The 26,481-nt window shown below is 48.7% G+C and overlaps 1 protein-coding gene across 3 annotated transcripts in view; it reads right to left on the bottom strand.

The window, feature by feature from the left end:
• STPG1 (sperm tail PG-rich repeat containing 1) overlaps positions 1-26,481 on the bottom strand; it is a 52,087-nt gene that overhangs the window by 5,969 nt on the left and 19,637 nt on the right. For 2 of the 3 annotated variants that reach the window (XM_019938500.3, XM_019938502.3), the window contains exons 4-7: positions 21,319-21,420; positions 16,800-16,970; positions 11,729-11,837; positions 7,812-7,977 (exon numbers count right to left, since the gene is read on the bottom strand). In XM_019938500.3, coding sequence (XP_019794059.1) covers positions 7,812-7,977; positions 11,729-11,837; positions 16,800-16,970; positions 21,319-21,420 — 548 coding nt within the window. Of the gene's footprint in view, positions 1-7,811; positions 7,978-11,728; positions 11,838-13,093; positions 13,154-16,799; positions 16,971-21,318; positions 21,421-26,481 lie in introns of all 3 variants that reach the window. The other variant, XM_073794186.1, reaches the window with a different exon arrangement.

The following is a 26,481-nucleotide window of genomic DNA, read 5'->3' as shown; positions in this document are numbered from 1 at the left end:
ATCGCTTGGTAGTGCCTGGCTGGAGCGCCATGTAAAGAACTGAGGCCTCGTTTGGGCTCTATGGGAAGAGCATTGGTGAGCCACTTGTGATGTCTGCCATGGCCAGGAAATGGGAAGAGGAATCCCAAATTCCAAGGATTTGCCATCCCAAGACTAGTAGATCTTTAGAGGTCATTCTAGCACTGACATCTCAGAAACTTATTAAACATGTTTTTGGCAAGGCAGGAGGTAGGAGTGGAAAAATACTGGGCTGGAAGTCAAGAGACCTCTGAATAACGATCACCACTTAGATTGCAGTTGTTTTCAGGTCTGTCTTCCCCCCCTCAGGAAAGGGAGTCTTTTAAGCCTGTTCTTGAGAGAATAAATGAAAGAGAGAACCTGTATTCGAGCCCTCACTCTGTTACTAATTCACTCTGGGACTCAGTCTCCCCATCTGTAAAATGAGGGGGGTTGGACATGACGACCTCTGAGGTCCCTTCCAGCTGTGACCTCCCATCTGGCCTTGATTCAGAGAGGTCCGCTGGGTTGCCCAGGAATCCTGGAATTGTTAACAGGAAATGTCCTACCCTCCTGGCCATGCAATAGAAGGGCTGCCCACTTCTGCCTCACATCTGAAGCTTCTTCTAAGGTCTTTCACGAAAATGAAAGAGAGATTTCTCAGAACCTTGAATGGCCCCAGGAGACTCACCACAGCTCAAAGGCAACCCATCCAAACAGAGGAGGGAACTGGGATGCCCAGCCCCTGGAACTCTGCTGCCCTTTGGCCAACACCTTCTGAAGCAGAGGTATTCTTAGACTCGGAGAGCTAGAGGAGACCTAGAGATGTCTTATCCAACATCCTTGTTTTGCTTAAGAAGTTGGTGCCCAGAGAGAGAAAGTGAGTCACCCAGTGTCACAGAGCAAGTTCATGGTAATGCCAGCACTGGAACTCAAGTCTTGGTGACTAGCAAGATGGGGAGGGCATTGTGGCAGAGGAGAATTTTCGAGTTTTAGAGTCACACAGACCTGAGTCTGAATACCGGGCAGCCAAGTCCCTGGACCTCTCTGTTCCTGGCAACAAGGAGTAGTAACACTCACTCCTTATATGCGGGTTGATGACTGGAGAAAAGCTATGTAAGGTGCCTAGCAGAGCGTCCGAACACAGTAAGTCCTCAGTAAAAGCAGTGTTATTACTACGATCCCTTGCAGCACCACCATCCGCTGCCTGGACGGGCAACGGAGCCTCAGGAAAGTGAGGTTAGGGGGCCTCTCACCAGAGTTACCTTGGGGCAGGGTGGACACTCCCACTGCCAGCGGAGGCTGCTGGCAGCCATCGTAAACCTGCGAGAGGCTCACGTCTTGGGATGGAGGAACAGCTGGCTTGGATGTATATATTTAGGATAAAGGTGCCCACAGGAAAATGGGGGAAAAACGTTGCCTCCTTTCTTTCCCTCCAGTCTGCGTGGAAGAACTGGTTACAGTGTGTGATCCACCACTCTCCCCTTACAAATAAAAGCTGGCGTCTCCTTGTTCCGGCTGCGACACCCCTTCAGAGCACCCTCAGAAATTTGATCATTGAGAGACAGGCTTGACTGCTGGAAGTTAGAGGTGGAAGGAGCCAATCACCGCATGAGGTTACTCAATGGGTCCGGGTCACCCTGAGTCTTTGAGGAAACTGTGAGATGTCTACTCTCCTGACCAGGGACAGCCTGCAGGGAGCTGGGCAGGGGGGGTCAGCATCTCACCAGATTCTTTTTTTTTTTTTTTTTTTCGGTACGCGGGCCTCTCACTGTTGTGGCCTCTCCCGCTGCAGAGCACAGGCTCGGGACCCGCAGGCTCAGCCGCCATGGCTCACAGGCCCAGCCGCTCCGCGGCATGTGGGATCTTCCCGGACCGGGGCACGAACCCGCGTCCCCTGCATCGGCAGGCGGACTCTCAACCACTGCGCCACCAGGGAAGCCCATCACCAGATTCTTGCTGAGAGTGAGTGAGACAGGTCCCTCACCCTCCCCTCCATCCACATGCCCAGGAGAGGCTTTGCCCCACCAACTCAGCTCTCCGGATCTTCGGACAGTGTCAGCCCCGTGTGCAGCTCTGTGCCAGGCACTCTGGGGAGTCCAGACTGTTCTGTGCTAAGACACAGACCCTGAATGCCCCGGAGGGCTTAACAATCCACTGCCAGTGACAATCATGGCCGGTGACAACTTACAGGCTTTGCACTCAGACAGACTTGAGTTTGAATCTCTGCTTCCCCATCCACCAGCCGTGCATCCTTAGAAAAGCCTCTTAATCTCCCTAGGCCTCAGTTTCTTTATCTGTAAAACGGTGGATAATAATACCTGCCTCCCAGGGTTGTTATGAAGATTAACGAGTGCTTTACTGGTACCATTTTTTTTTTTTTAACATGAAATGTTAGAATATAGGTGAGAGAGACTAATTCTAACTGGGTGAATCCAGAAATCTACCTAGAAGAGGTAACATTTGCTCTGAAAGGTAAGCAGGAATTCTTTGGGTAGAAAAGGTGGAGGTGGGGGCATTTCCCACAGAGGAAACAGCAGGGGCAAAAGCCTGGAAGAGGGACAAGCTGTGCTCCATGGGGCCGGGACTGGGGCACAAGGAGCCAGAGGCTAAGCCCCTGGACCGCCTTCAAGCCTCCTTCCACCCGTGAATTCTGGGCTGTTCGCTTGGGTTTCCGACCAACCCCCGTTACAGGCCCCGAGGAGGAGCTAAAGGAAAACTACCAGTGGCCTCTCAGTGAAGCCTAACTCCCAGGTCACCTCCCAGAAACACCCAGCACAGGGACTTCCCTGGTGGTCCAGTGGTTAGGACTCCATGCTTTCACTGCTGTGGGCCCAGGTTCGATCCCTGGTGGGGGAACTAAGATCCCGTAAGCTACCCTGTGCGGCCAAAAGAAAAAAAATGACCAGAAATACCCAGCACAGCGTTGTCCAACGACTCCATGCCTTTGCCTTTGTTCCTTCTGCCAGGAGCACCTCCTTTCCCTGCCAACTCTGATTCCCTCTTTGCTTCTCACCTCCTCCAGGGAAACTCCCCGGGCCACAATCCTTCCCCTTCCCCGCCTCCCTTCCTGGGCTCCATAGAGGAGCATGGGTTTTGGAGTCAGGTGGACCTGAATTCCACCCTCTGCTCTACCACCGGGGAGAGTCTGCATCCCCTGTAAACTCTATGTAACAATCCTGACCCGTGGGAGAGTTGGAAGATGAAGCTGTAGGAAGTCTGTGAAAACTCTGAGGGCTGGAAGCTGGCCCCTCAATACACTGTAGCCATTCTTCTCTTCTCTGCACAAAACACATTACTTTTCTATGCTGTTTACTTGTCTAGCTCTTTAATGCAGGGGATGGTGTCTTATCCATCACTGAGGCCCTGGTCCCTATTCCCAAGGACATTTGCCTAACTGCAGAGAGGAGGAGAGGGGTTGAAGCAAGTAGGGGAGCCCAGGCATCTGAACCCCACCTGACAGTTTTATCACCACCCGGGGATGGTCCTTCCATGTCCTCATGGGGCTGGGCAAATCACTGAGGTCAGACTGAATCAAACCCGGGGCAGCCACAGTGCATTGTAACCAGGGATTTTTATGAGCCTCATCGCCCAGTTTTAAAAGCCAACCTGGTCCTGCCCCGTGGAAAAAAACATCTGTCAAAGGCTCTGGCTTGGCCACAACTGGATTAAGTTGTGTTTGCAGCTTCCAGTGTGAGCTGTTTGCAAATCACCAAAGAATAATGAATGTCTCAGAGGACTCAGCAGGTCACCTGGGGAGGGCATCCGAGACCCTCGGGACACTCCCAGGCACAGATTCACTCTGCCTCAGGGATTCCCAGGGTTGGGAGGGATAAAGGGGCAATTTTTTTCTCATCATTAAAGGGCAGCCGATTGCCTCTGGGGTGGAATGCGGTATCTGTTTAACAGGGGAGTGGGTGACAGATTACAGCTGCTTGGGAAGAAGCATCCCATATCTAATTGAAAATCCCAGGGGAACTTTAGGTGGGTCCAACGTAATTACCCAAATTGGAGTGGGGCCGATGGGGCTCTGGCTGTGACAGGACAGCGTGTCTGAGCAAAACCAGTGGTTTAAAAACTCCAGGAAGCAGATCAAGGGTTAGAAAGATGTCAGTGGGTGTTTCACCTCCCTCCTGGCGTGAGTCGGAAGGCAGCGCCTAGGAGGAAGTATTCTGATCTCCAAAAGCCCTCCCCCTGACTCACCCTGATCCGTTGAGTCAGCACTGTGACGGATGCTGGAGACCTACAGAAGTGAAACCCCGGCTGATAGCCTCCTCCAGAGACCCCCGGAAGCTGGTAAATCCTCTTAGCTTTCGAGTCAGCAACGTGGCCATAACAAAGACACTCTGTGATGCGTTCTTCAGCCGAGGAGCCCAGAAACGGCCACGCCAACGACCCTACAGCCCCTCACCGCATCTGTGCCGCAGGGCCACTCAAGAAACATCGGGTGAGTGCAGAGGGCTTGCTCACACGTTTCGATGAAAGTACAAATCACGCACATCAGAAGTTTACAATTTGCCAGTTATGTGAGTCATCTTTTTTTATCCTTGCAAGCGTGTTGTAAAGTGTGCTTGCCCCAACTCACAGAGGATGAATTTGAATTCCCAGGGAGTTAAGTGACACCCCCCCCACCCCTACCCCCAGCCTCCCAGGGCTGGTGAGAGGGGAAGGCGGGAGTTTCAGCGGCCTGACGACTCCCTTCCTGTGCTTATGCCCTCGGTGCCACGGCCTCTGCAGCCGGTTCCCAGCTCAGGAGGCCAGCAGGGGTCGGTAACACGGCACCAGTGACCCCAGCGAGAATTAACATCTCCCCCGTTCTCCCTGCATCCTGAAGAAAGCAGAGCCGAAATACCATCTTTGCAAACTGGAGCCCCACCCGTGAATGGGGAGCCACACACTTCCAAGCAAGAGAAACAAGGGCAGGCCTCACATCCTGTCACATGCGTGTGACGCCTGGGCGGCCCGTGCTTCCACAAAAGAAACACTGTGATGATTCTCAGATTCTCCACCACTGCCCCATGCAGCCCCCGGAGATCTGAGTATGATTAGGCTTGATGTAGACAGAGTCTCAACACATCGATGGGGAGGAAACAACGCACACCTTCTCCGGGGCCTGACAACCCCAGGATGGGCCCTCAGGTGCTCCTGCCCCTCTCCTCCCTCCAGGGTCACAGGAAAGGAAACAGAATTTGAATTTGAGAGACTGGAGTTTGGATACTCCTTCAATACTACCACATCCGCTGTTTCTCTTCTTTGTATCGCATCCCTTTCTCCATCGTCCCACATAAACAGATGGATGCTACTTTGGAATAACCAACAGCACACTTTAGTTTTATCTCTTTGCTTTTAAATGAAATTACAGATTTCTCAACCTCACCCTTTCCATGCCAACTCAACAATATATACTGGACTTCCTCTGTGGGTCCTGCCTGCCCCCATGTTCACTGCCTCCGTATGCTCTCCGAAGTGACATGGTGAGCAAAGCTGGGGTCACAGAGTGTGAGAAATGGAAAGATTTCCCCTCTTTTCACAAATGGAGAAACAAAGGCTCAGGGAGGCGCTGAGAGCAGCCCCAGACCACAGAGCCTGCCGTGGAGGCTGGGGCACTGTCCACTCACCAGGGTGAGCCCAAGTTTAAGAGACACTGGGTTTGACAGGTCTCTTTACTGCGGACCTTCTCAGAGCCTTTAATAAGCTCATGTATACTGTGATGCACCCGGGGGCAGAGGGATTGTATGCAGTGCTTCCTGGGTTTATTAACCCAGGAGCCACCATTCACGAAGCATCACAGAGAGCCAGTGCGCCCCAGATACCCCCAGACACACCAGCACTACTGCACTGCTCCCATCAGAAAGCTGGCGCCCTTGGTGGGGGAGTGTGGTCATGCAACCTTGGGGCCCAAAACGATCCGGCGTTTTGTGGCACGTTCCTCTGCCTTGCTCTGGAGTTGTTGCCAGGGGAGCCTGAAGGTATGGATGGTGCTCTGTCCATGTGAGCTCCCCCATAGCCCTCAGCACAGCACCAGAAACCTCCAGGGCCTGCTGACTGACGGATGCGAATGCCATAAAATGAGGCTATTTCAAACCACTCATCCAAACTCGGACGCAGGCCAAATGACACCGCTCTGGGGAAGGCAGTTAAACACCGAGTGCCCCTCACCCTCCTCTCATCGTTTCCCTGAAGAAGCTTCCAGAGTCAGGGTGGGGGCTTGAGCCTCCATGCCTCAAACAGCTGCATCCTCTATCGTCACATAGCCTCTCTAGGATATAGAATAATAGCTGCTGTCATAAGAAGAGTGAGAGCTATTTTCAAGCACTTTCTCATCTAATCCTCACAGAACCCCCATGAGATAAGGTTCTTATCTCCACTTAATACATGGAAACATGGAGGCTCAGGGAGGAGAAGTCTCTGCTAGAGACAGAGCTGTGACTCTCACTCAGGTCTGCTAACCCCAAAGCCCATCCTCTCTCCCACTCCATTTGGGGGCAGCATAGGGAAAGGTTGTGTGTAGTGGTGCCCAAGCCAACCCAGAGGCAGGAAGTCCCTGACGTTTGGAGAGAGCCTGTTCCTGGAGACTTTCCCGCCCCGGTCCCGAGTCCTGCAGCCTATGAAAGGTCAGCCTGCAGAACCCCAGATCCGAAGGGCAGAAGGGACTCAGCTGGTGGACTCCATCTGAGGTCTGAATCCCTTCCCCAGGTCCTGGGTTGGACTCAGCAGGCTCATGTCTTGCTCCTCTCCCTTACCCCTGACCCCTTGCCCTGGGCTCATGGTCCGAGTAGACCCAGTTTGCCAGCCTCCCCGGGCCACCCAGCCTCCTGACCCCCTGTGGCTCTGCGCCCAGCCAGCTGCCTGAGCTCTCTGGAGGCTCCCAGGTGACCTCTCTGGAGGCCCCCAGGTGGCTATACCCTTGGTCCCAGCCCTGCTGGTCCGCCCTCACAACAGCCAATCCTGTTGAGAGTGACAGGACGGCTGACCTTCACGGCACTTAGCTCTAGAAGTTCTAGACCCATTTGAGGAATATTAAGCCCCGTGAATTTTTGAGCCTCTGAGGTGAAAGTAACATCAAATGTACAGGAGATTAAAAACAGTAACACAAATCCCTGTCTTTTAAAATTTGTGTTATTGACTCACTATTTGTACCTACTATATCAAATATATTTTTTAAATCAGAAAGCAACGTTCCGATAAATTATCCCCACTTTACAATCGAGGGCATACAGGCTCAGAGGGGTTAGCACAGTGCTGACGGTCACACAGCATGAATATAGCAGAGCTGACGTTCAAATCTAGCAGGGCTGACCAACTCCAAAGTCTAGGCTGTTAACCTATCAGTAGAAAGCTATGAGAGTTTCACCGCTTTCGTATATCCTGCCACCCCAGTGGAGATTTCATATTATAAAGATAGAAGAATACCAGCACCAGGAGAGTACAGCATCATGGGGAATGTTGGAAGATGCAAACAGTCCTAAGCCTGAGTCCCAGGTGCATCTCAAGTTAGCTGTGTGGACTTACGCAAGTCTTTCAGCCTCGCTGAGGCCTGGCTTCCTCCTCTATGAAGTAAGAATAATCATCCCTACAATAGAGTTGTTATGATCATTGAAGAAGATGTTAAGTTCCTGGCATACAAGAGTTACTCAGTAAATACTATGTATTCAACAAGTATTTCTTGAGCACCTGCTATGTGTCAGCAAGGGCCCCAGGAGAGGAACTCGGCCTGTGTCTGCCAAGCTGTGACACCCCTTCCTTTTCTCCCCAGGTTCGGGTCCTTCCCCAGAATACCTTTCAGAAGAAATATCAGGATGATCAGGACTCACGGGATAAGAGTCTTTTTTTGAACTTCGATGTGACCTCCTGGGTTGTAATAACCGGGTCCTGGGCCTGTCGACATCAGTTTTAATCCACGGCCAGTTTTTGATTTAAAACAAGACATTAATATCTTCGGCGACTGCTTCACAAGGGATTCGTTGACATTATAATGCCCTGAGCAGAAAGAAATTTTAAAACAGAATAAAGAGCTTCTCTCAAAAAAATAAAAAGCAGTAAGAATACATTTAATGACTATAAGGCAGTATCACTCCAGGATGGTCAAGTAGAAGGGGCCTGGAATAACTGAAAATAACGCTCACCGTTTAGAGAACATGTGTCCGTGCATCACATATGTGGCTCATTTAATCCTCACGGCAGCCCTGCAAGGTACGTATTAGCACCTCCATTCTAAACATGAGGAAATAGGCTCAGAGATACTCAGTAATTTGCCAAAGGACATTCATCTAACCAGGGCCTAAGCCCAGCTTCCTCCTCCATAAACTAAGGATAATAATTCTTCCAACAACTGGGAGGCTATGGTAGAAAAAGAACATTTTAGGTTCCTGGCACATGGTAGCTGCTCAGTAACTATTATGTAATCAACAAATATTTATTGAGCACCTACTATGTGGACCCAGACCCACCTTTCTCCAAGGTCCATGCTTCCCCACCATGCCTTGTCTCAAGAAACTGTCAGAATATAAGTAATTTGGCTGTGCACAAAGCTTTAAGGAAGAAGAGAATGATCTGAGCTGGGGTAAAGAGGGAGCAGTCTCACCCTAAAGAGCAAGTAACCCTGTAAATGGGGGCAGGCATTTTGGGGTGCAAAGCGGCAGTACTAGGCAAAGGCTTTCAAGACGCTGCACACTTTGACCCTGGCTTCCTATTACTTGGAAGTTAAGGAAATTATTCAACATAATGGAAAAGCTCTAAGCCTAAAGATGTACACAACAGCAGTAGCTACAGTGTGAGAAACGATGAATAGCCCAAAGGTCCAAGTACAAGGGCACAGTTATGGGAAAACAGCCTAATGTGGTGGAATATCAGCCCTGAGGGTGGTAAATGCAAAGGCCATGAAGCCTATGGCAATGTTCTCAAAAATAAAGGTGAGTGAGAAAAGTAAAATAAAGCCTAACAGTCTATACTGTATACACTATGAAGTCAGTGTGCAAATGGATACATGTGAGTAAAAATAGGTGGGAACCCAGAAAAGTGGGAAAAACTATATTAATGGTGGCATTGTGGGTGGGAAAAATATTTCAAATTTTCTAACCACTGTAAAGTTAATTTTTAAAAAAATAAAATCGACTTTTTCATTGCAAAAGCACTGAAAACAACAATATGGGACATATTAGCAAGATTTTATTGAAATGGTAATACTCATTGATGGCAAAGGTGAGGGAAAGCATACTTCTCATAGAAGCAGGAGGATAAATTATCTCTGTGCTGAAGGGCAATTTGGTCACAAATATCAAAAACCTTAAATATTTTACATACCTTTCGACTTAGCAATTTCACATTAGGCAATTTAGGTAAGGAGGTAATCTTGATTGTACACAAGTTGTGAGCTATAAGGATGTTTGCTCCCACACTATTTATATGAGTGATCCATTTAAAACAACCTAAATGCCAGCAAGAGGGCATTTGTTCCTTAACTGATGGTACCACCAGATAATGGAATACTATGCATCCATTAACAGAAGATGTTCTAGGAGGATTTTTAATAACATGAAAAGATGGTCCCAATATATGCTAAAGTTAAAAAAAAAAAAACAGATGTCCAGTTAGCAGCATTTATAATACTGGTATATATCTCTAAAATTATCTTTCTGGGTTTTTTACATATACATATATTTATTTTTTATTTTTATTCCCCCTATCAAAAAAAATAGTTTAAAGCAACGCTTGATTATAAAATGTTAAAAAGCAGAAGCAAGGGGGAAAGGCATTCATGCTCTCAAGGCCCAGAATAAACCAGGGTTGAACTCTCTGCTGTATTTACCCCGGTCTTTCCATCGTGCACTGGACACTGTCTCATGGTGTTGGGCCCACAGAGTGGATTCGATCGTGTCACCCACATTTTTCAAGTGACACTTTACCATAGTTGTTTCCCCATGATCTAATAACTTTTTTGTTTTTAAGGAAATAGAGAGAAGGATGTTGGGGAAGTGCTTGGCCTTGTGTTTGATGCAGCCAGACTGTAGAAAATCCAGCCAGCCAACGTGTAAAGGTGAGCATTTTGCTCAGAACTGAAGGCAGACCAGACCCGGCCCTCAGCCCCTGAGCCTGGGCACTCTGGGTGGGCGGAACCCAGCAGGGATGCCAATCATGGCTCCACATCTGGTTTCTTCCCACAAGGGGGAGAAGCAGAAACCACAGCGTTTTTCTGAGAGGTCAAAGCAGATTGTTTCTCTCAGAGAAGCAGATTCCCCAGGCTGTGGCCCCTGGCAAATGTGGGGGATGCGGGGAGAGTCCTGAAGGCACCAGGCATCGAGCTGGATTCAAATCCAGCAGTGGGACCCTGGACTAGTCACCTGTTTTCTATATATCATTTTTGCCTGTAAAGTGGGGATATGATAATATTAATAATAACCCCCGCTTTCGGAGCACATATGTGCCAGGCAACCCTCCACGGGGTTTTGAAAGCTCCTGGCACACAGTAGGAGCTTAAAACATGCTGGTGCCCACCTCTCCCCTTCCTGCTGTGTTACAAGGGGCCCCTCGGGACCCTCCCAGAGGGAGGAGCTGCCCACTTCCCAGGGGCTCTCTGGTGGAACCTCTGGCCAAACCCCAGGGATGCTGGCTTTATTCTCCTGTATAAACAAACAAGGTGGGGTTTTGCCCGTGGTGATGCAAGGCAGGGAGCTTTAGCCAGGCTTAGCCTCCTAATTAGGGCTGGTTTTGTTATTCAGCCTCAGACTGATCTCAACTTTAATCTGGATTTGCTGAAATCTGACATGCGCTGCGATTTTGCCCACACCCCCATCCGAGAAGCATTATTTGCAGAGGTAAACCCTCCCTGCTCCTCCTCTGGGCTCTGGGGCCCAGAGCTCCCTCGGGGGTCTTCTGGACCTGTTTGGGAAGGTCTAGTCTAACCAGTGGTCCTGGAGTATGGACTGCTATGTCACCAGACCCCTCTGGAAAATTTTCACTAAGGCTGGGGTGGGGAGGAGGTCTGAGGGCACAGAACAGGTGCAATGCCTTTCCCCAGCCCAGCAGGGAAAACATCTGCAGGTGAGCCCTTGTGTGTTCCTGAATCCTGGAGGCTTCAGAAGTCACACTGGGATGACAGGGTTGAGAGGTTCCTCAGTCAGACAACTCTGGGCTTAGGCCGGCCATTTATTAGCTGTATGATGCTGAGCAAGTTGCTTCAACTCTCTGGACCTCCATTTCCTCACCTGAAACACAGGACTAAGAGTGGCCCTATGAGGACAGATGTGTGAGGACCGCGTGGAAAAACGTAGCACTGAGTAGGCGCTCTGTAAACAGAGCTATTTCGCATCATTTGATGATAGATGATGAAGCCGCTTTGTAGACATGGGAGGAGAGGAATATTGCAGCCGAGTGTCCAAGGATCAGAGCGTATTGTGTGCCCCGCCTCCCCCCAGCGCCTGGGAGGGCACCTGGGGTATGCGCATGGGCACACTTCTGGCATGAGAAGCCCCTCCCCAGCTGGCTGCCCAAAGCAGGTGCTCTGGGTCTGGAAGGCAGGCCGCCGTGATAGGCCGCCCTGGGGTCCATTTCCAGAGCCGCCGTTCTTCCCCCGAATGGGGAGCCAGGCTTCTCCTCTTTGTACAATACCTGCCTGCACCCCCTCTTCCCTCAATGCCTAACTCCTTCCAAAGAGACTCCCTGAGAAGTGCCCTGCTGATCAGATCTGGTACAGGAAGACTTAAGTCAAGGCCAGTGCGAGGCAGCTGCTTACCTGGGGCAGGTCCTGTTTTAGTAATAGTGAAAAGTCCTCTCTGGGTTTTGGACATGAACCCGGCTCGGGCACAAACGTTGTTTGCCTGTTTGCAGCAAGAGACAGAGGCCTGGGGGAGAAAATAAGCACGGTGTGCTCAGTGTCTTGCCTTTCTTTGTCGTTGTTGTGTCTGGACGAGGGGCACTTTGGGGTTAAAAAAACAAACAAATTTAAACCTGTCTTCAGAAAATGAGCGCACGTGAGTGGAAAACGTCACACTGGCTATGCCTTCCCCTTCACTGCAGCTGGACTGGCGGAAGAGCTTGTCATCGCTAGCCAGTGTCTGGGGACCCAACACAACACGGAGGACGGTGGCCTGAACCAGCCGGCGGCCCTGGCTTCCGGGCTCGCTCCCCGCACACAGGGCAGTGTATCCTGCTCAAACGGATTAATTTCTCTGAATTTGAGTTTTCTCATCTGTATAATGGATCAGATAATCCCTGCTCCACTTGAGGCAGAGTGCGGTTGGGTTGGGGGTAGGGGACAGTCGGTCAACACAAATCATCTGTTTTTCTAAAAAGTGTGTAACATTACATAGGCAAATTATTTTCATCATGTTTTCTACGATTTTCATTCTTTTCAGAACACTTAGTCCTACATATCCCCACCCTGATTCCTCACTGCTCAGATAATCCTTCAATACATGTGGGATTTAGGACACACAAAGAAATTGTGTAACTTAAGATTACGATCAAAAAAAAAAAAAAGATTATGATCAGATTTGTAAGCACTGTCTTGACTTTTCTGGGCTGACCAGAAATTTAGAATTTTGGTTGACCCAGGCAATATACATTAGAGAGTGTCCAGTGAGTTCAGAATGCTAAAAATAATTTTGGAAAAAAAAAAAAGAACCCTGAGATCATTCTTATGATGAATCATAAATATTTTAAAGGCTAATTTGCAGTCAGTCTCCTGTATTCATTAGATAAAAGATGCAATAAAAATTGTGCCTGCAATGGCTGGAATATTTACTGAATGAGTGAAACTATTTGCTGAGGCCAGGATGCTTGATTTTCTGTGCTACTCCTTTGTCAAAAAAAATGTTTCTCGAGAAATGCAGATGGCATTTTGATTTTGTGTTGACAAAGGCAGAGGAATTTCGCTTTTCCCAGGGTCCTGACGGCCAGACTGCCTGCCGAGAGGGCAGACAAAAAGATCAGGTGGACCAGGCTAATTACTGGACACGGGGAGAAGAGCCAGGACGCCAGAGAGGAAGTAATAACAGGTACCAAGGGAAAGGCTTCCAACAGAGAAGTGGGGGATCCCAGTAAGCAAAGGTAGAGAGGTCTTGACAGCCTCAAAGCACAGTGTGGCTAACAGGATTACCGCATTTCTGCTCCTCGCCAGTTGACTCAACCATTGTTCTCCAGGTCTGAAAAAAGCCTCCTGTAGACAAAACACTACTTCAGCTTTATTCCTCGCCCAGACAGAAAAGCAACAGAAAAAGGGGGCATTTTTGTATACACTGAGTGTGGGTGTTGCTGGAAGATTTCACCATTAGACTAGGAAGAGTCAGCTCCACTGGCAGGTTAAAAAAGAATGAAGCAGATTCATTGTATTGCCATGGGCAAAAACAAATCCCAGATATAATTAAGTAGAAAACGCACGCATACTGTGGACAGCATAATCCCAAAACCAAGGGAAGGACCACTGGAGGAAGAGAATACGAATGATATTGACCCCGTTTTTTTTTTTAATTTTTTTTGCGGTACGCGGGCCTCTCACTGTTGTGGCCTCTCCCGTTGTGGAGCAACAGGCTCCGGACGCGCAGGCTCAGCAGCCATGGCTCACGGGCCCAGCCGCTCCGCAGCATGTGGGATCTTCCCGGACCGGGGCACGAACCCGTATCCCCTGCATCGGCAGGCGGACTCTCAACCACTGCGCCACCAGGGAAGCCCTGCCCCCGGTTTTTGATGTTTGTTTGCAGAGCAGAATGATGAGGGACTTCCACTTTCTGGCTCATGGGTTTCTGTGATGTTCGAAGATATTTTATGATGAGCATGTATTATTTTCAGAGCCACATTAAAACAATAATAAACAAAAACATGCAAACTAAAATTGATCTGGTGGCAGAGTCCTGACATGGGGAATGGTCATTTCTTGATTAACAAAGGAAGTTATTCCTTTGGAGTCATAAACATTTATTGCATGATTACTGCATGCCAGGACCTGAGCTGGGCCTCGGAGATAGGAAGCCAGGGTGAAGGAGCAGTGGGCTGGGGAGGTGAAGGCACAAAGCACTAACACCACAGTGCCCTTCAGCAGCCCCCAGGAGGACGCAGAGCGGGCGCTCACACGGAGACAGCCTGCACTTGTGTCTGTCTCCCAAGGAACCCAGCCCTCTCTCAGGAATGGCGACAGCGCAATGGCCAAGCACATTCATTATCACTTGCCTGGACCAGACCTCGACCTCTCTTTTGTTATCATGACAGCTTCCTAACTGTTTTTTCAAAATCCACCCTTAACCCACACTGCAGTCCATTCTCCACACAGCAACTGGAGGGATCTTTTTTAAAAGGTACATCAGAAGACATCACTCCACACCTCCTATCCTCCTCAAGGAGGGCTTCCCAGCACACAGAGAACAAAATTCAAACTCCCTCCCTTTAGGGCCTTGCATGAACTGGTCCCTGCCTATCTGTCTGGCCTCTCCTCGTCCCCTCTCCCCCGAGTCCCCCTAGTTCATTCTACTTTAGATACTTTGGTTTATTTTTGGCTGCGTCACACGTCTTACAAGATCTTAGTTCCCTGACAAGGGATTGAACAGGGGCCCACGGCAGTGAAAGCGCCGAGTCCTAACCACTGGACCACCAGGGAACTCCCTCTAGCTACCTTCTTACAGTTCGCCATGGGCTAAGGTGTTTGCTGTCCCAGGACCTTTGCACATGCTGTTCCCCCAACTCTGGCTCTTCCCTCAATCCTTGTCTCAGGACCTTCTCTGACCACCCAGTCTAAAGTACATGGTATTGCCAACCTCCACACCCCACACATACTCTCTTTCTCAGGCTCCAACTGTTTGTCTCCCTCAGAGCTGGCCACACAGTAAATATTTTGTTTGTCTGTCTCCTAGTTCTCATCTTGAGTTCCCCACTGGGATCTAAGCTGTATCACTGGTCTGGCACAGAGCAGCCACAGGATTTATGAAGGGAAGCCCGGCAGGGCTGGAACATGGGGACTCTGATCGCTCCCCAGCTTTATACCTTGGCACCTGCCCGTGCTCACCGATGTGGGAACAGTCCCTTCAAGCTGGGTAACTTTGGGCAAGTCCCTTCCCCTCTCTGAGCCTCAGCTTCCTCTTCTGTAAATTGAGAATAAGAGAATCCACTTCCTGGGTTCTTGTGAGTATGAAATAAGTGAGTACACAACTCTTAGAACAGCACATAGACCGTGAAAAGTGCTTCATCATATCATCATCATTCTTATTTTCAGGCTCTGATTACCCTAAGAGAAGGGTATCTAGAGCTATACTACCCCAAACAGTAGCCACTGGCCACATGAAGCTATTGAGCTCTGCAAACACGGCTGGTCCACATTCAGATGTGCTGCAAGTATAAAATATACACTGAATGTTAAGGACTTAATATGAGGGAAAGAATGTAAAACATCTAATTAATAATTTTTATATTGATTAGATTTTGCCATATCTTGAATATATTGGGTTAAATAGAATCTATAATTAAAACTAATTTCACCTGTTTCTTTTTACTTTTAAATGTAGCTACTAGGAAAACTTAAATGATGTATGTGGCTCCTGTTATACTGATATTCCTTTTGGACCATGCTGGCCTAGCAGGCACTTGTATTGCTTTGAACATGTTATAATAGATTGGATTCATCATAGAAGGTAGGCAGGGTCTTTGCACTCAGAAAAATCAATATTATTTATAAATATTATAAAAGAAAAAGGAAATTTAAAATGAATTATTCTAAGACCAAAATATTCTTAAATATAGTATAATAATATTACTACCTTATGTACAATTCATGTCTTAGGTATTTCAGAGTGCTTTCATATTTGTAGTCTCATATGCTTCTTATGATAACCCTGTAGGGCAAGTATAATTAATTCCCTTTTACAATTGAAACTCAAGAGGTAACGGGGCTTCCCTAAAGACAGTTCTACCAGTTTTCATGTATTGTAGAGTCCTCGTGCACCAGATATTGTGCTAGGTAAGCACTCAGCCTAGACTATCTCATTTAATGTTTACATTAACACCATGGAGTAGACATATAACCCCACTTTACAGATCAATAAACTGAGTCCTGAAAGGTTAAGAGACTTGCCCAAAGCCATACACAGTTAGAAAATGGCAGAGTCGAGATTTGAACCTGAGTCTGTCTCTTACCTGTTAACCACACCATTCTGCCTCAGTCACTACAAAGTGAGGGGAAATGGTGAACCACTGCTGTTAAAAAAATCCAATTTTCTGATATGGGAAGACAGAAGTTTATTTTCCCTGCAAGAATAAAATAGTGTCAGGGCTTCCCTGGTGACGCAGTGGTTGAGAGTCCGCCTGCCGATGCAGGGGACGCGGGTTCGTGCCCCGGTCCGGGAAGATCCCACATGCCGCGGAGCGGCTGGGCCCGTGAGCCATGGCCGCTGAGCCTGCGCGTCCGGAGCCTATTGCTCCACAACGGGAGAGGCCACAACAGTGAGAGGCCCGTGTACCGCAAATAAAAAAAAAAAAAGAATATAATAGTGTCTGCAGATAAAGTGGTACGTAATATAATCATTGCTACAGATGAGAAAACCGTCCCAGAAAACTTATGTGATAAGACTAATTGCAGTAAGTATTTTCCGGGGCAGTGGTCTTCCCACTGCTCTATACTGACCTCCGTGTTGCCCACATTTTTCTGCAAATTCCCTGTGAGAATTTTGCCCAGCCTCACGTAGCCATTGGGTAGTCAGCAAATGCTAACTGGCTTACCAATTGCAGTAAATGCTATTCCCCAAAGCTCCCCCCTTCCTTTCTTTTATTTTAGCAAACCATTAATTCAATATATATTTAAGAAGCACAGGCAGTGTTCTTACATTGTAATGGTTTGGTGCGGGAGTTTCAAATTTGAGAACTTTCACGAAGCTTGGCAACTGGAACATGCTGGAACAGGAATTACTGAAGTCTTTCTTTGAAACAAAACGTGATGGTATAGTGTACGCGTTAGCTGCAGGGTATTTAGAGACGATGGTATCCAGTCGGTCACACTGTGAGGAGAAAGTCAAGGGAATCCACATCATCACATATCTTATGGCTCCGAAGGGCCGATGTCAAAAAGATGGTGCCCAGCACCAGGTCTAAACACATTTTATAAAAGGTGAAACCCTGGCAGGTAACAATGATAAAATGACCTTGGGCTTTGAGAATTTGCTCTTGGAAAATGCAAGTTCAGACCTGTGTTAACTTCTGTAAACTAACTCTAATTATTCATCTTATGTTTGGGACTTGGCAAAGATAATTCTTCCATAAAAGCATTTCCACCCAATCTCATTTCAGGACACTTATACTTGACTCATCAGCTGGTGGGTGATTTATATGATGGGACGCTTTAGACTTGCTTCTTCCAACCTTGATTTTCCTTTGAGTAAAACCCTCACTTTTTGTTTCTAAGTTTAAATAATCCAAATTTCCTAAATAACAAGTTTGCTTCTAACATCTTAAGGGTACAAGGCTCCATAGGGCTTGCCTCCCACCCACACCTCCTATCCACCACCTAATCACTGATTTCATAAAACTCTACGATATTTTTGCTGTTTCAACAGAAACCAATCCTACTCCTTCCAGGAAGCCATGATAAACTATTTTCAGTTAAAAAAAAAACAAACAGAATCAATGTTTGCCAAATGAACAGGGACAAAAGCCATAAAAACTCGGCGATAACATCACCTTACCCTGGGATAGTATGGCAAGTATTGAAGTCTGATAAGACAACAACAAAAAAATGTCATTATTTTATGGGTAAAAGCTTGAGAACATTGCCCTGGGTTTCCTCCACTTGACAGGGGTCAATAAACAAGCGCAGACAGTGGGGGAGGTGTGGGAAGGCATCAGCCCCTCGCCTGACTTCACTCTGTACGTGGCGGCAACGGTCCTCACCATCTGGTTCATGGACCACCAGTAATGTGGGTGGATGTGCCACCAGAAGCAGGAGTGTTCTTTCCAGAGTCTTAGCTGTCCTGAGTCTAACCTGGGTTCGAGTCCCAGCTCCACCTCCTCCTAACTGTAAGGATTCATTGATGTTCCCAGAAGTAAGGTCACCCCAGCCTTGGACTCACCTTACCTTTGCATTTGGGGCAATAGTTAACCCAGTACTTTGCAGGGGCGTTGCATTGGATCCTCATGACAACCCTGGCTCGAGGATATTATGAATATCCCCACTTTACAGATGAGGACCCTGAACTTCCTCAGCTAGCGAAGTGTCGGAACCAACATTCTCGCCTCCATGAGAGGATATGGATCAGATATCCATTCTGAAGAAGAATGAGCCGAGAGGAGTCACAGCAATGCGTTTGCATCTACAAGACGAACAGCTGATAAATGCCTGTGGGAGGTTTTAGCTCTGGAAGAATCACTACCCGAAATCTGCTGTGCCCGACGGGGCAGACACACCTCTGCTCTTTCCTTCTCACTTCCACAGAAGAAGGGTGGCAAGGTCAGACCTTCCTTGGTGCTGCCATTTGTAGCGTGTCTATCCTGAGTCACCCAACAGAGTGGGCAGAGGGCGTTCTTCTAAAGCGCTAGTTCCCAAAGTGTGTTCCTCGGCCTTCCAGGTCTGTGAGATAAGGTTGTGTTGGTGGTAGCGGCAGCAGGGAGAGAGTTCCAGGGTCAAATAAATTTGAGACGTTTCACACCATGTTCCCATTTTGAAGATTCATAACACACGTTGGTGTAGCAAGTGCTCTGGGAAGGTCTGCAATAAAGAAACCTCTCTAGCTTTGGGGTTTTTTTTCTTTTAATATTTATTTATTTATTTATTTCAGTTGCACTGGGACTTAGTTGCAGCATGCAGGATCTTTGTCGTGGCATGTTTAGTTGCAGTGTGCAAGCTCTTAGTTGCAGCACGTGGACTCCTTAGTTGCGGCATGCACGTGGGATCCAGTTCCTGGACCAGGGATTGAACCCAGGCCCCCTGCATTGGGAGTGCGGAGTCTTACCCACTGGACCACAAGGGAAGTCCCATGTCTAGCTTTGTTTAAACAGCCTTCCCCAACCTTTCTCCATCATAGAATCTTTTGGCTTAAGATACCTACTAACATACCCTTTGGGAAAAACTGTACTAAAAAATTCCTATTTGAGGCAAAGTTTCATAAAGCATTGCAGTAGAATTAGTCTGAGTCTAGTTGAAGTTGACGGTCACTCAACAACCCTCCCCGCCCCTTGGCTTTCTTTTCATTGCCAGGCCTCCGGTCTCCAATTTGGCCACATGCTGGCATTTATGAACCTCTGTCCAGCTCTTCCAGAGCCGCTGCTGCCACCACACAAATACAGAAAGGCCATGGACGCCTCCTCCCACCTGCCCCATTTAACTTCCTAGTCCGTCCCGTGAATAATTCTGGAGCAAAGCTTTGGAATACCGTCGTGACGCTCTTCAGATGATTTGAATTTAGGCGGATGACAGGTCCTCTCAAAAGGCTGGGCGCTGTTACTCCAAGAGTCATCAGGAAGTTTTTAAAGCGTGTTGACCCCCAGAGTCTCTTGGTCAGCCTCACCCAGAGAGACACGCTCCTGCTGGCCATGCTGGCTCCAGTAAGGCAGACCTTTCTCTGATGGGGACTACTTTTAATTCCCTCAGGGAATTGGGATCCGGAAACAAGAGGCACTGAATGTGAAAGGCAGCAAAAGAAGGGGAGGAGGAATGAAATTCTCGTCCAGTTTGGGAAGGAACGAGGCGAGATGTGGGGATCTCCTGACAGACTTCCACCAACCACTTAAGGTCCCTTCCCAAGGATATAGGAACTTATGTGTTTACAAACAGAAATAGAAACCCCCATATCCATCACAGCGGGCAGAGGAAGCCTCAACAACTCACCTTCTGCCTTCTTTTGGGTTTGGTCTGAATTTTTTAAAGACCTGATTAGATCCTGTCATACACAGGATCCTATCACACACAGAGCTTCCCTTGGACCCCTTCTTCTCCAGGTGGCCCAGCCACGTCATTTGGAAAGTTACTACATGTAAAGCCTAGCAGGGAACTGATGGTGTGCTCTGATTCAGTGCCTTCTCTGGCACCAGGCAGGGATGGGCAGTGCCATTATTTGGCAACATCTCAGAGAGAAAACCTAGGTGCTGCAGGAAGTCTTGTTTGTGACTCAGGTGGTGACAATCGTAACATTCAACATGTTTATAATGCTCTGCAATTTCAAAGTCTATTTTACTCATTGCAACGTCAATTTGCCCATCGCCTCCAGGGAGTCTCCACTCGATGAGGCAACTGGGACACAGAGGGTGACGTGCTTGAGGTCACATCGAGAACCCACGGCTGAGTCAAGATTGGGTCTCAAGTCCTGTCTCCTGTGCCAGGCCATTGGGAGGGGGCACTTCTTCTGCAGATCGCTTTGGAGTCTCTTTACTCACAGGGCTTGGGACAGAAGGAGAAGTAGAGGCGTGGTTATTCTGTGAACTCACTGGGGGCACGTGTAGCCTCAACGTCTTTGTTAATAAGGAGTTAACTCCAAAGTCGGTTTTCTCCTTGAGTATTCAACCCTGCCAAGCTTGAATTCCAATAAGTGGCTGCATTCAGTGAGTCTTAAATGGTCTCTTTGTGTGTGGTTTTTTTTTAAAAAAAAATCAATTCCAGTGTCAGGTATCGTAATACATTTTTGCAAGAGATTATTATAAGTTTTAAAGGGACAGACGGCATATGTGTTTTGTTAATGCTGGAGTTTGGGTTTGCTTTCCTTTTCACTTTCCTCCCTCAGCTAGTCTTACCCTACTTTGACCCTTTCTCCTTGTTATATCTATTTTTCTTGGCAACTGAGAGGTGTTCAAATAAAGACTATCCTTGCCCAGGTCTGGTCAGAGACATTGGAACTTCGTTTAGCTACTTGACGGTTGTAGCCTTCCACAAAGATAAAGACCCACATCTTACAAAGGAGAGAAATGGGGAGGAGAGGAATATCACTAAATTACCTGCCTGCTGCCTGTTTTCTTTTTGGTCCCATCAGATTTCTCAGTAACTCGAATAACCCAATTAGATTAAGCAGTGTAAAAAGTCCTATTAGGGCAAGATGTATAATAATAACTTTTTTCCTGGTCTGCCTAAAAATCTCAAGAAAACATCTGTAAGTCCATTCCACACTGACAACATTGGTTTTGGATGATCAGGTTCTGAATATTCTTCTAGCTTCTCTTCCCACTCTGGCAACACTAGCAGTGGGGAAAAAAATTCCTTAAAGACATAGGCTCCAGTTTACCTGCAGGAAATTTGAGGAAGCAGTTACTCTCCTAATTAGAACCACGGGCCTTTGGAGAGAAGGGACCAGTTGTCCAATGTATGATTATGCAATGAATGAAGGAAAGTACCGAGCAGTTAATGTTCAGAGAAGGGGTTCTCACCATAGAGGGAAAAGTACACGTCCCTTTCCTAGACAACGACACACTGTCAAACACAGGCGACTGGTGAATGACGTTGTAGAACCCAGGACCTGGGATATCATCCTGAAAGGGAAGAGAACGTAGTGTCATTGGGATACTTTCAATTCCATGGTGCTTTTCTGCAAGTTTTACATCCATTAACACTAAGCCTTACTGTAACCCTCTGGGACAGGCAGGGATGCCACCTCGTGGATGACAGCCGGGCTCCACCAATTCCTGACCTGCCCAGTCACCATCTCAGTTAGCAAGCGCTGGGGCTGGAATTCCACCCCGGGTCTGGGACCCGCCCCCACCCCAGGGCCCTTGCTCTTTCCACAGTGCTGTACTGCATTCCAGGAGAATGCTGTTGCTTCTTTGTGCCATTAGAGATATGAGCAGAAAATGCAATCCTGAGTGCGGCAGTGGCTGTGCAGTGTGTGTGTGCAGTGTGTGTGTCAGTGTGTGTGTCAGTGTGTGTTGACTGGGTTCACCAAACCCACGGCGAGGGAAGGGTGACCGATTTCATGTTCACCACACCCCACCTGACTCAGCTTCCTCCCCAGCCTTTCAGAAGAGAAACCAGGGAGTGTTTCTGTTTATAAAGCAAAATGAAACAAAAACAACCTTCATCCCAAACAAGACTATTTCTAACTCTCAGACAAAAAGAGGCGGGTTCATGGGGCTCAAGTCCTAAGTGATGCCGGTACGTTAGAGAGGAACAAACAAAAGCTTGATTTCTAAGCTCATTTCTGCCGTCGTCGCAGTTAATTGGGCTTGGGTCTCATTTCCCATGCTAGTTACCAGGGGGAAGTAAATGTTGACAAAAGTTGGCCAGGCAAGTGACATGAAATGATAAGGATGCCCCCCGTCTCGAGAGTTTACCGGGTGCCTCCTTGGTGCCAAGAGCTTTTCAAAGGTTGTCTCGTTTAATCCCCCGGTGAGAAAGGGATGCCCCCATTTTATAGATGGAGACACTGAGGCACGTAGACATGAACTTGCCCGAGGTCCCACTGCTGTCCGTGGCAGCACCTGAATTCAGCGCTTCATGATGGTGTACACAAGCCTATTGCAGTGGGGCTATCAGCAGGTCCATTTTAAGGAAAGCGAAGCCCGGAGACGTTGGGGCCGCAGCTAGTAAATGGTGAAGCGCAGATTTAAACCCAGGCAGCCTGACTCCAGAGCTTGCTACCTCCAAGACCTGCCACCCAGGCTCCTCCTGTCCCCGCCATCCCTACTACCTTCCTCAGAGCAGAGAGAGAGCTCAAGGCACCATCAGGGCCTTCAAGGACTCTCCAGTGTGGCCCAAGCAGTGTGTGATTATGGTTTAATCTAAGGGCTATTAACAGGTTCTTCTGTGCTGAATTTTAAATGCAGTGAGCCTTTGAGCCTTGCAGGTGGAGGCAGGGGAGCTGATTCCTGCCTTGTAGGTGATTATGGTCCCTGGTGGACAGAGGGGGAGCTGACTACCAGGAGAGTGAGGCAGGAGATGCAGGAGATGCAGCCTGACCAGAAGAGCCCTGGCACGTGGGTGCAATTTGAGGTGCTACAGGAAGGAACAGAAAGAGGTTTTTCTAGGGGGCTGTTTGCAGGACTGGCATATGTTTTTTTTGTTTGTTTGTTTGTTTAATTTATTTATTTAATTTATTTATTTTTGGCTGCGTTGGGTCTTCATTGCTGCACGCGGGCTTTCGCTAGTTGTGGCAAGTAGGGGCTACTCTTCGTTGCGGTGCACGGGCTTCTGATTGCGGTGGCTTCTCTTGTTGCGGAGCACGGGCTCTAGGCACGCAGGCTTCAGTAGTTGTGGCATGTGGGCTCAGTAGCTGTAGCTCGCGGACTCTAGAGCGTAGGCTCAGTAGTTGTTGCACACAGGTTTAGTTGCTCCACGGCATGTGGGATCTTCCCGGACCAGGGCTTGAACCCGTGTCCCCTGCATTGGCAGACGGATTCTTAACCACTGCGCCACCAGGGAAGCCCGTGGCGTATGTTTATTGATGGTCACTGCATGCCGGGCACTGTTCTGAGTACTTTGTACACACTAGCTCATTTAATCCTCATTTTAAAGATGAGAAGACAGGGCCGAAAGGGATAAGGACCAAGGTCACGCAGCAAGTAACAGAGCCAGAATTTGAACCCAGGCAGTGTGAGGACAGTCGACTCCTGACCACTAAGCCAAACTAACTCTCAGACGAGTGCAGGATAGAATGTGCAGGATGAAAGGAAAAACAGTCCGCTGAGTTTTGAATTAGGATTCTAGCATCAGTGCTGCCACTAGCTAAGTAACCTTGATCTAGTCACCTCTCTAGACCTCAGTTTCCTCATGTGTAAATCGAAGAGGTTGCACTAAATGACTTCGGGCACCTTTTAGCTTCCAGAGTCCCTACAGTGAGGGAAAGCTGAAGCAGGAAGTGTAACTGCGACGCTTCTAGGTTGAAAGAATAAACAGTCTTGGACATCTCCAGCCCCCAGACTGCTGCCACACTCCCAAAACCAGCATCAGCCCACAAGAATTTTCTGGGCACCTATATGTGTCTGAGGATCTAGGGCTGCCAGATGAAACACAAGCCTGCTCCATCCCACCCTGCCCAGTTAAATGTGAATTTCAGATAAACAACAAAAAGCTATTTTAGTATAAGTAGGTCCCAATCAATATTTGGGATATACTTATACTAAAGTGGTTTGTTATTTATCTGAAATTCTAAATTAAGAATCCTGTATTCTTATCTGCTAAATCTGGCAACCCTACTGGACCTTAATCACATTTTAATTCTGCCACATTGCAAACTGGTTTGAGTCCAGGACAAGTAGGAAGAGAACTGTCACCTCTTAGCCTGGAGGGAGAGCATGCTGCCTATTTGCTCTTAATGACTATCCAAGAAGGGTCCTCCAGGCAGCAGGATGCTGGGGCTTGCCAGTGGTGGCTCAAGAGGGCGACTGTTAAATATTTTCAGAAATGTTGCTCGTGGTAGCTTGAAATTGACCAGGTTGGGGGGCGGTATTTACACCACAGAGCTTGGCCGATGCTCTAAATCAGAGCTTTCCTTGTGGAGGAGAGAGCTGGTTTACCAGCCCACCACCACCTGCGCTCCACACCAAGTAAGTTTCAAAGCTGCCTGGAGGGAAAGGTCCGGCTGTAGGGGGTTCAAGCTTTCTCCTGCAAAAGCTAGAGGTGGTGGATGGCTCCCTGGGAGGGCAATAAAAGTCCAGCCTTTGGCCTCTGGGATAACAGCTCATGTGACTAATGTTATAGGAGGTTGATGAGTTCTGGCTTCTCAGCATCTCCCAGAGAGCGAGAATCCAAGTCGAAACTGGTGTGAACTCAGCCAGCCCTCGGCCGAGACCACCCCAGAAGGCAAAAACCAAATAAACCAACCAAATAAAACGGGTGTGGGGAGGGAGAAGGGAAGAGAACTATTCATTTGAGCTCTGCTGACTGCCTGTTGCGTGTTCCACGGGGAGCTCTGGGCCAGGGCTACACCCATTGTCCCCTGTGCACGTGAGGACTGAATGAGTCAATGCACGTCCCACCGGCCTCATCATTACCAGTCCTCAAGTTGCCACAACAGCCTCAAGGGAGCAGGACCTTCCCTCGGCGATTAAAGGCCCTCAGAGTGGGATGGAGCAAGAGATGATTGATGTTGCTGGGCAACAATTGGTGGAAATGCACTTTGAGAGCTCTCTTGAAGGATTAAAGTCCCAAACGGGCAGCACGTGCCAAGGGCGGGGCACAGATTGACATTCACTTGACCTTGGGATAGGTTTAGAGAGGTCATGAGGAGGAGGGGAAGAGAGGGAGCAGGGCACTTACCCCCTCACCCCAGACAGCTCCTTAGGGTACGGCAGGGCCTGGTGTCCACAACCTGGACCCGGTCACATCTGCACACAGCCTGGATTTTCTAGTCCCGATTTCATAGATTCTGTCCAATTAAGACTTTCAGGTCTGTCAACCCATTTCCGGGTTGGAAAATGCGGTCTCTGCTGGACCATTGGCCAAAGCCCACAACACTAGAGCTGCCTTTTGACTCTTCAGGGATGTTCCGCTCTGCTTTGGTCTCTTATGGGGGCGGCCAGCTGGGGTTCTCAGGAGTGCACAAGATGAATGAAAACTAAGTCTGCAGAAGGGCTAGCGGTATGTTACAGGAGGAAGACACGCCTGAGGTGGAAACAGAGCCCTGTCCTGTGGTTAACCCACTGGCACAAGTGCCCGGGAATTTGGGGTTCCTGCGGGAACAGTTTCCTTTTACAAACACCTCTGGTCTTAGGGTCTCAGGACAAGGCATCCATCCACACTTCTCTCAGGCTGATGTGGCCAAAGTGGTGATAGCATGGGCCAGTGTCTGCCCCCAGGGCGCGTCCCCTCACTGGGCCTCAGCCCTCCCATCTGTGAACCTGCAAAGAGGCAAGTGCGGGTGTGGAGAGCTACAGTTTTCAACCCCACTCCGGGCCTCCATGAGGAACTCAGGGAAAGGGGGCCCGATCGGCAGTGGCTTCGAGCAGCAAGTCCCCTTTACCCGCGCCACCGACGGGCCTCAGCATGGGATGCTGTCACAGATGGGGCCCCTCTGCTGAGCCCAGGGATTTCGGGGTCACTGAAGCCCTTCTGGTTCAAACTGTCTACAAGCCTGAGAAGTGCCCCTTGTAAGACGCCCTTCCTCCTTTCTGCTTTCTCCCCTCTCCCCGCCCCAGCTCCATACACTCATGTCTGGCATCAAAGTTTCCACGCCTCTGATAGCAGAGGAGAAGGGAGAGGCAGGGAGCGCACTTCAAGCAAGAAAATGACACTTTTTGTTCAGAATGGGGATCTCAGAAATGAAAGATCCCTGGGCGCCCTCAGGGAGCAACCAGGAAAAGCGGGATGAGTTCTCCTGAGGAGATTGTTTCTTAGTGGCCCAGGTGAAGAGCAGGTGTGGGGGAAGCCCAGGGACACTGGCCACCTGGGCAGATGAAAATGGGGACCAGGTCTTTGCCCATCGCTGGTCTGGCTGGGTTGGAAACACAGTCAGACAAGAGAAGCCAAACCTGCATTTTCAAAGCATCGGCTTACGTCAGTAGCGTCCCTGAGCACCCATGGTCCTCTTTGGCCGACCCCTCCTCTGTTCACTCTGGCGTCAGCTCATTAGCAGCCCTTGGAAATCCCCTGGGTGGAAT

The sequence above is a fragment of the Tursiops truncatus genome, chromosome 1, assembly GCF_011762595.2.
Source record: "Tursiops truncatus isolate mTurTru1 chromosome 1, mTurTru1.mat.Y, whole genome shotgun sequence".
NCBI lineage: Eukaryota > Metazoa > Chordata > Mammalia > Artiodactyla > Delphinidae > Tursiops > Tursiops truncatus.
Note: the sequence above shows the minus strand (reverse complement) of the source record. Positions and strands in the feature narration are given on the sequence as shown.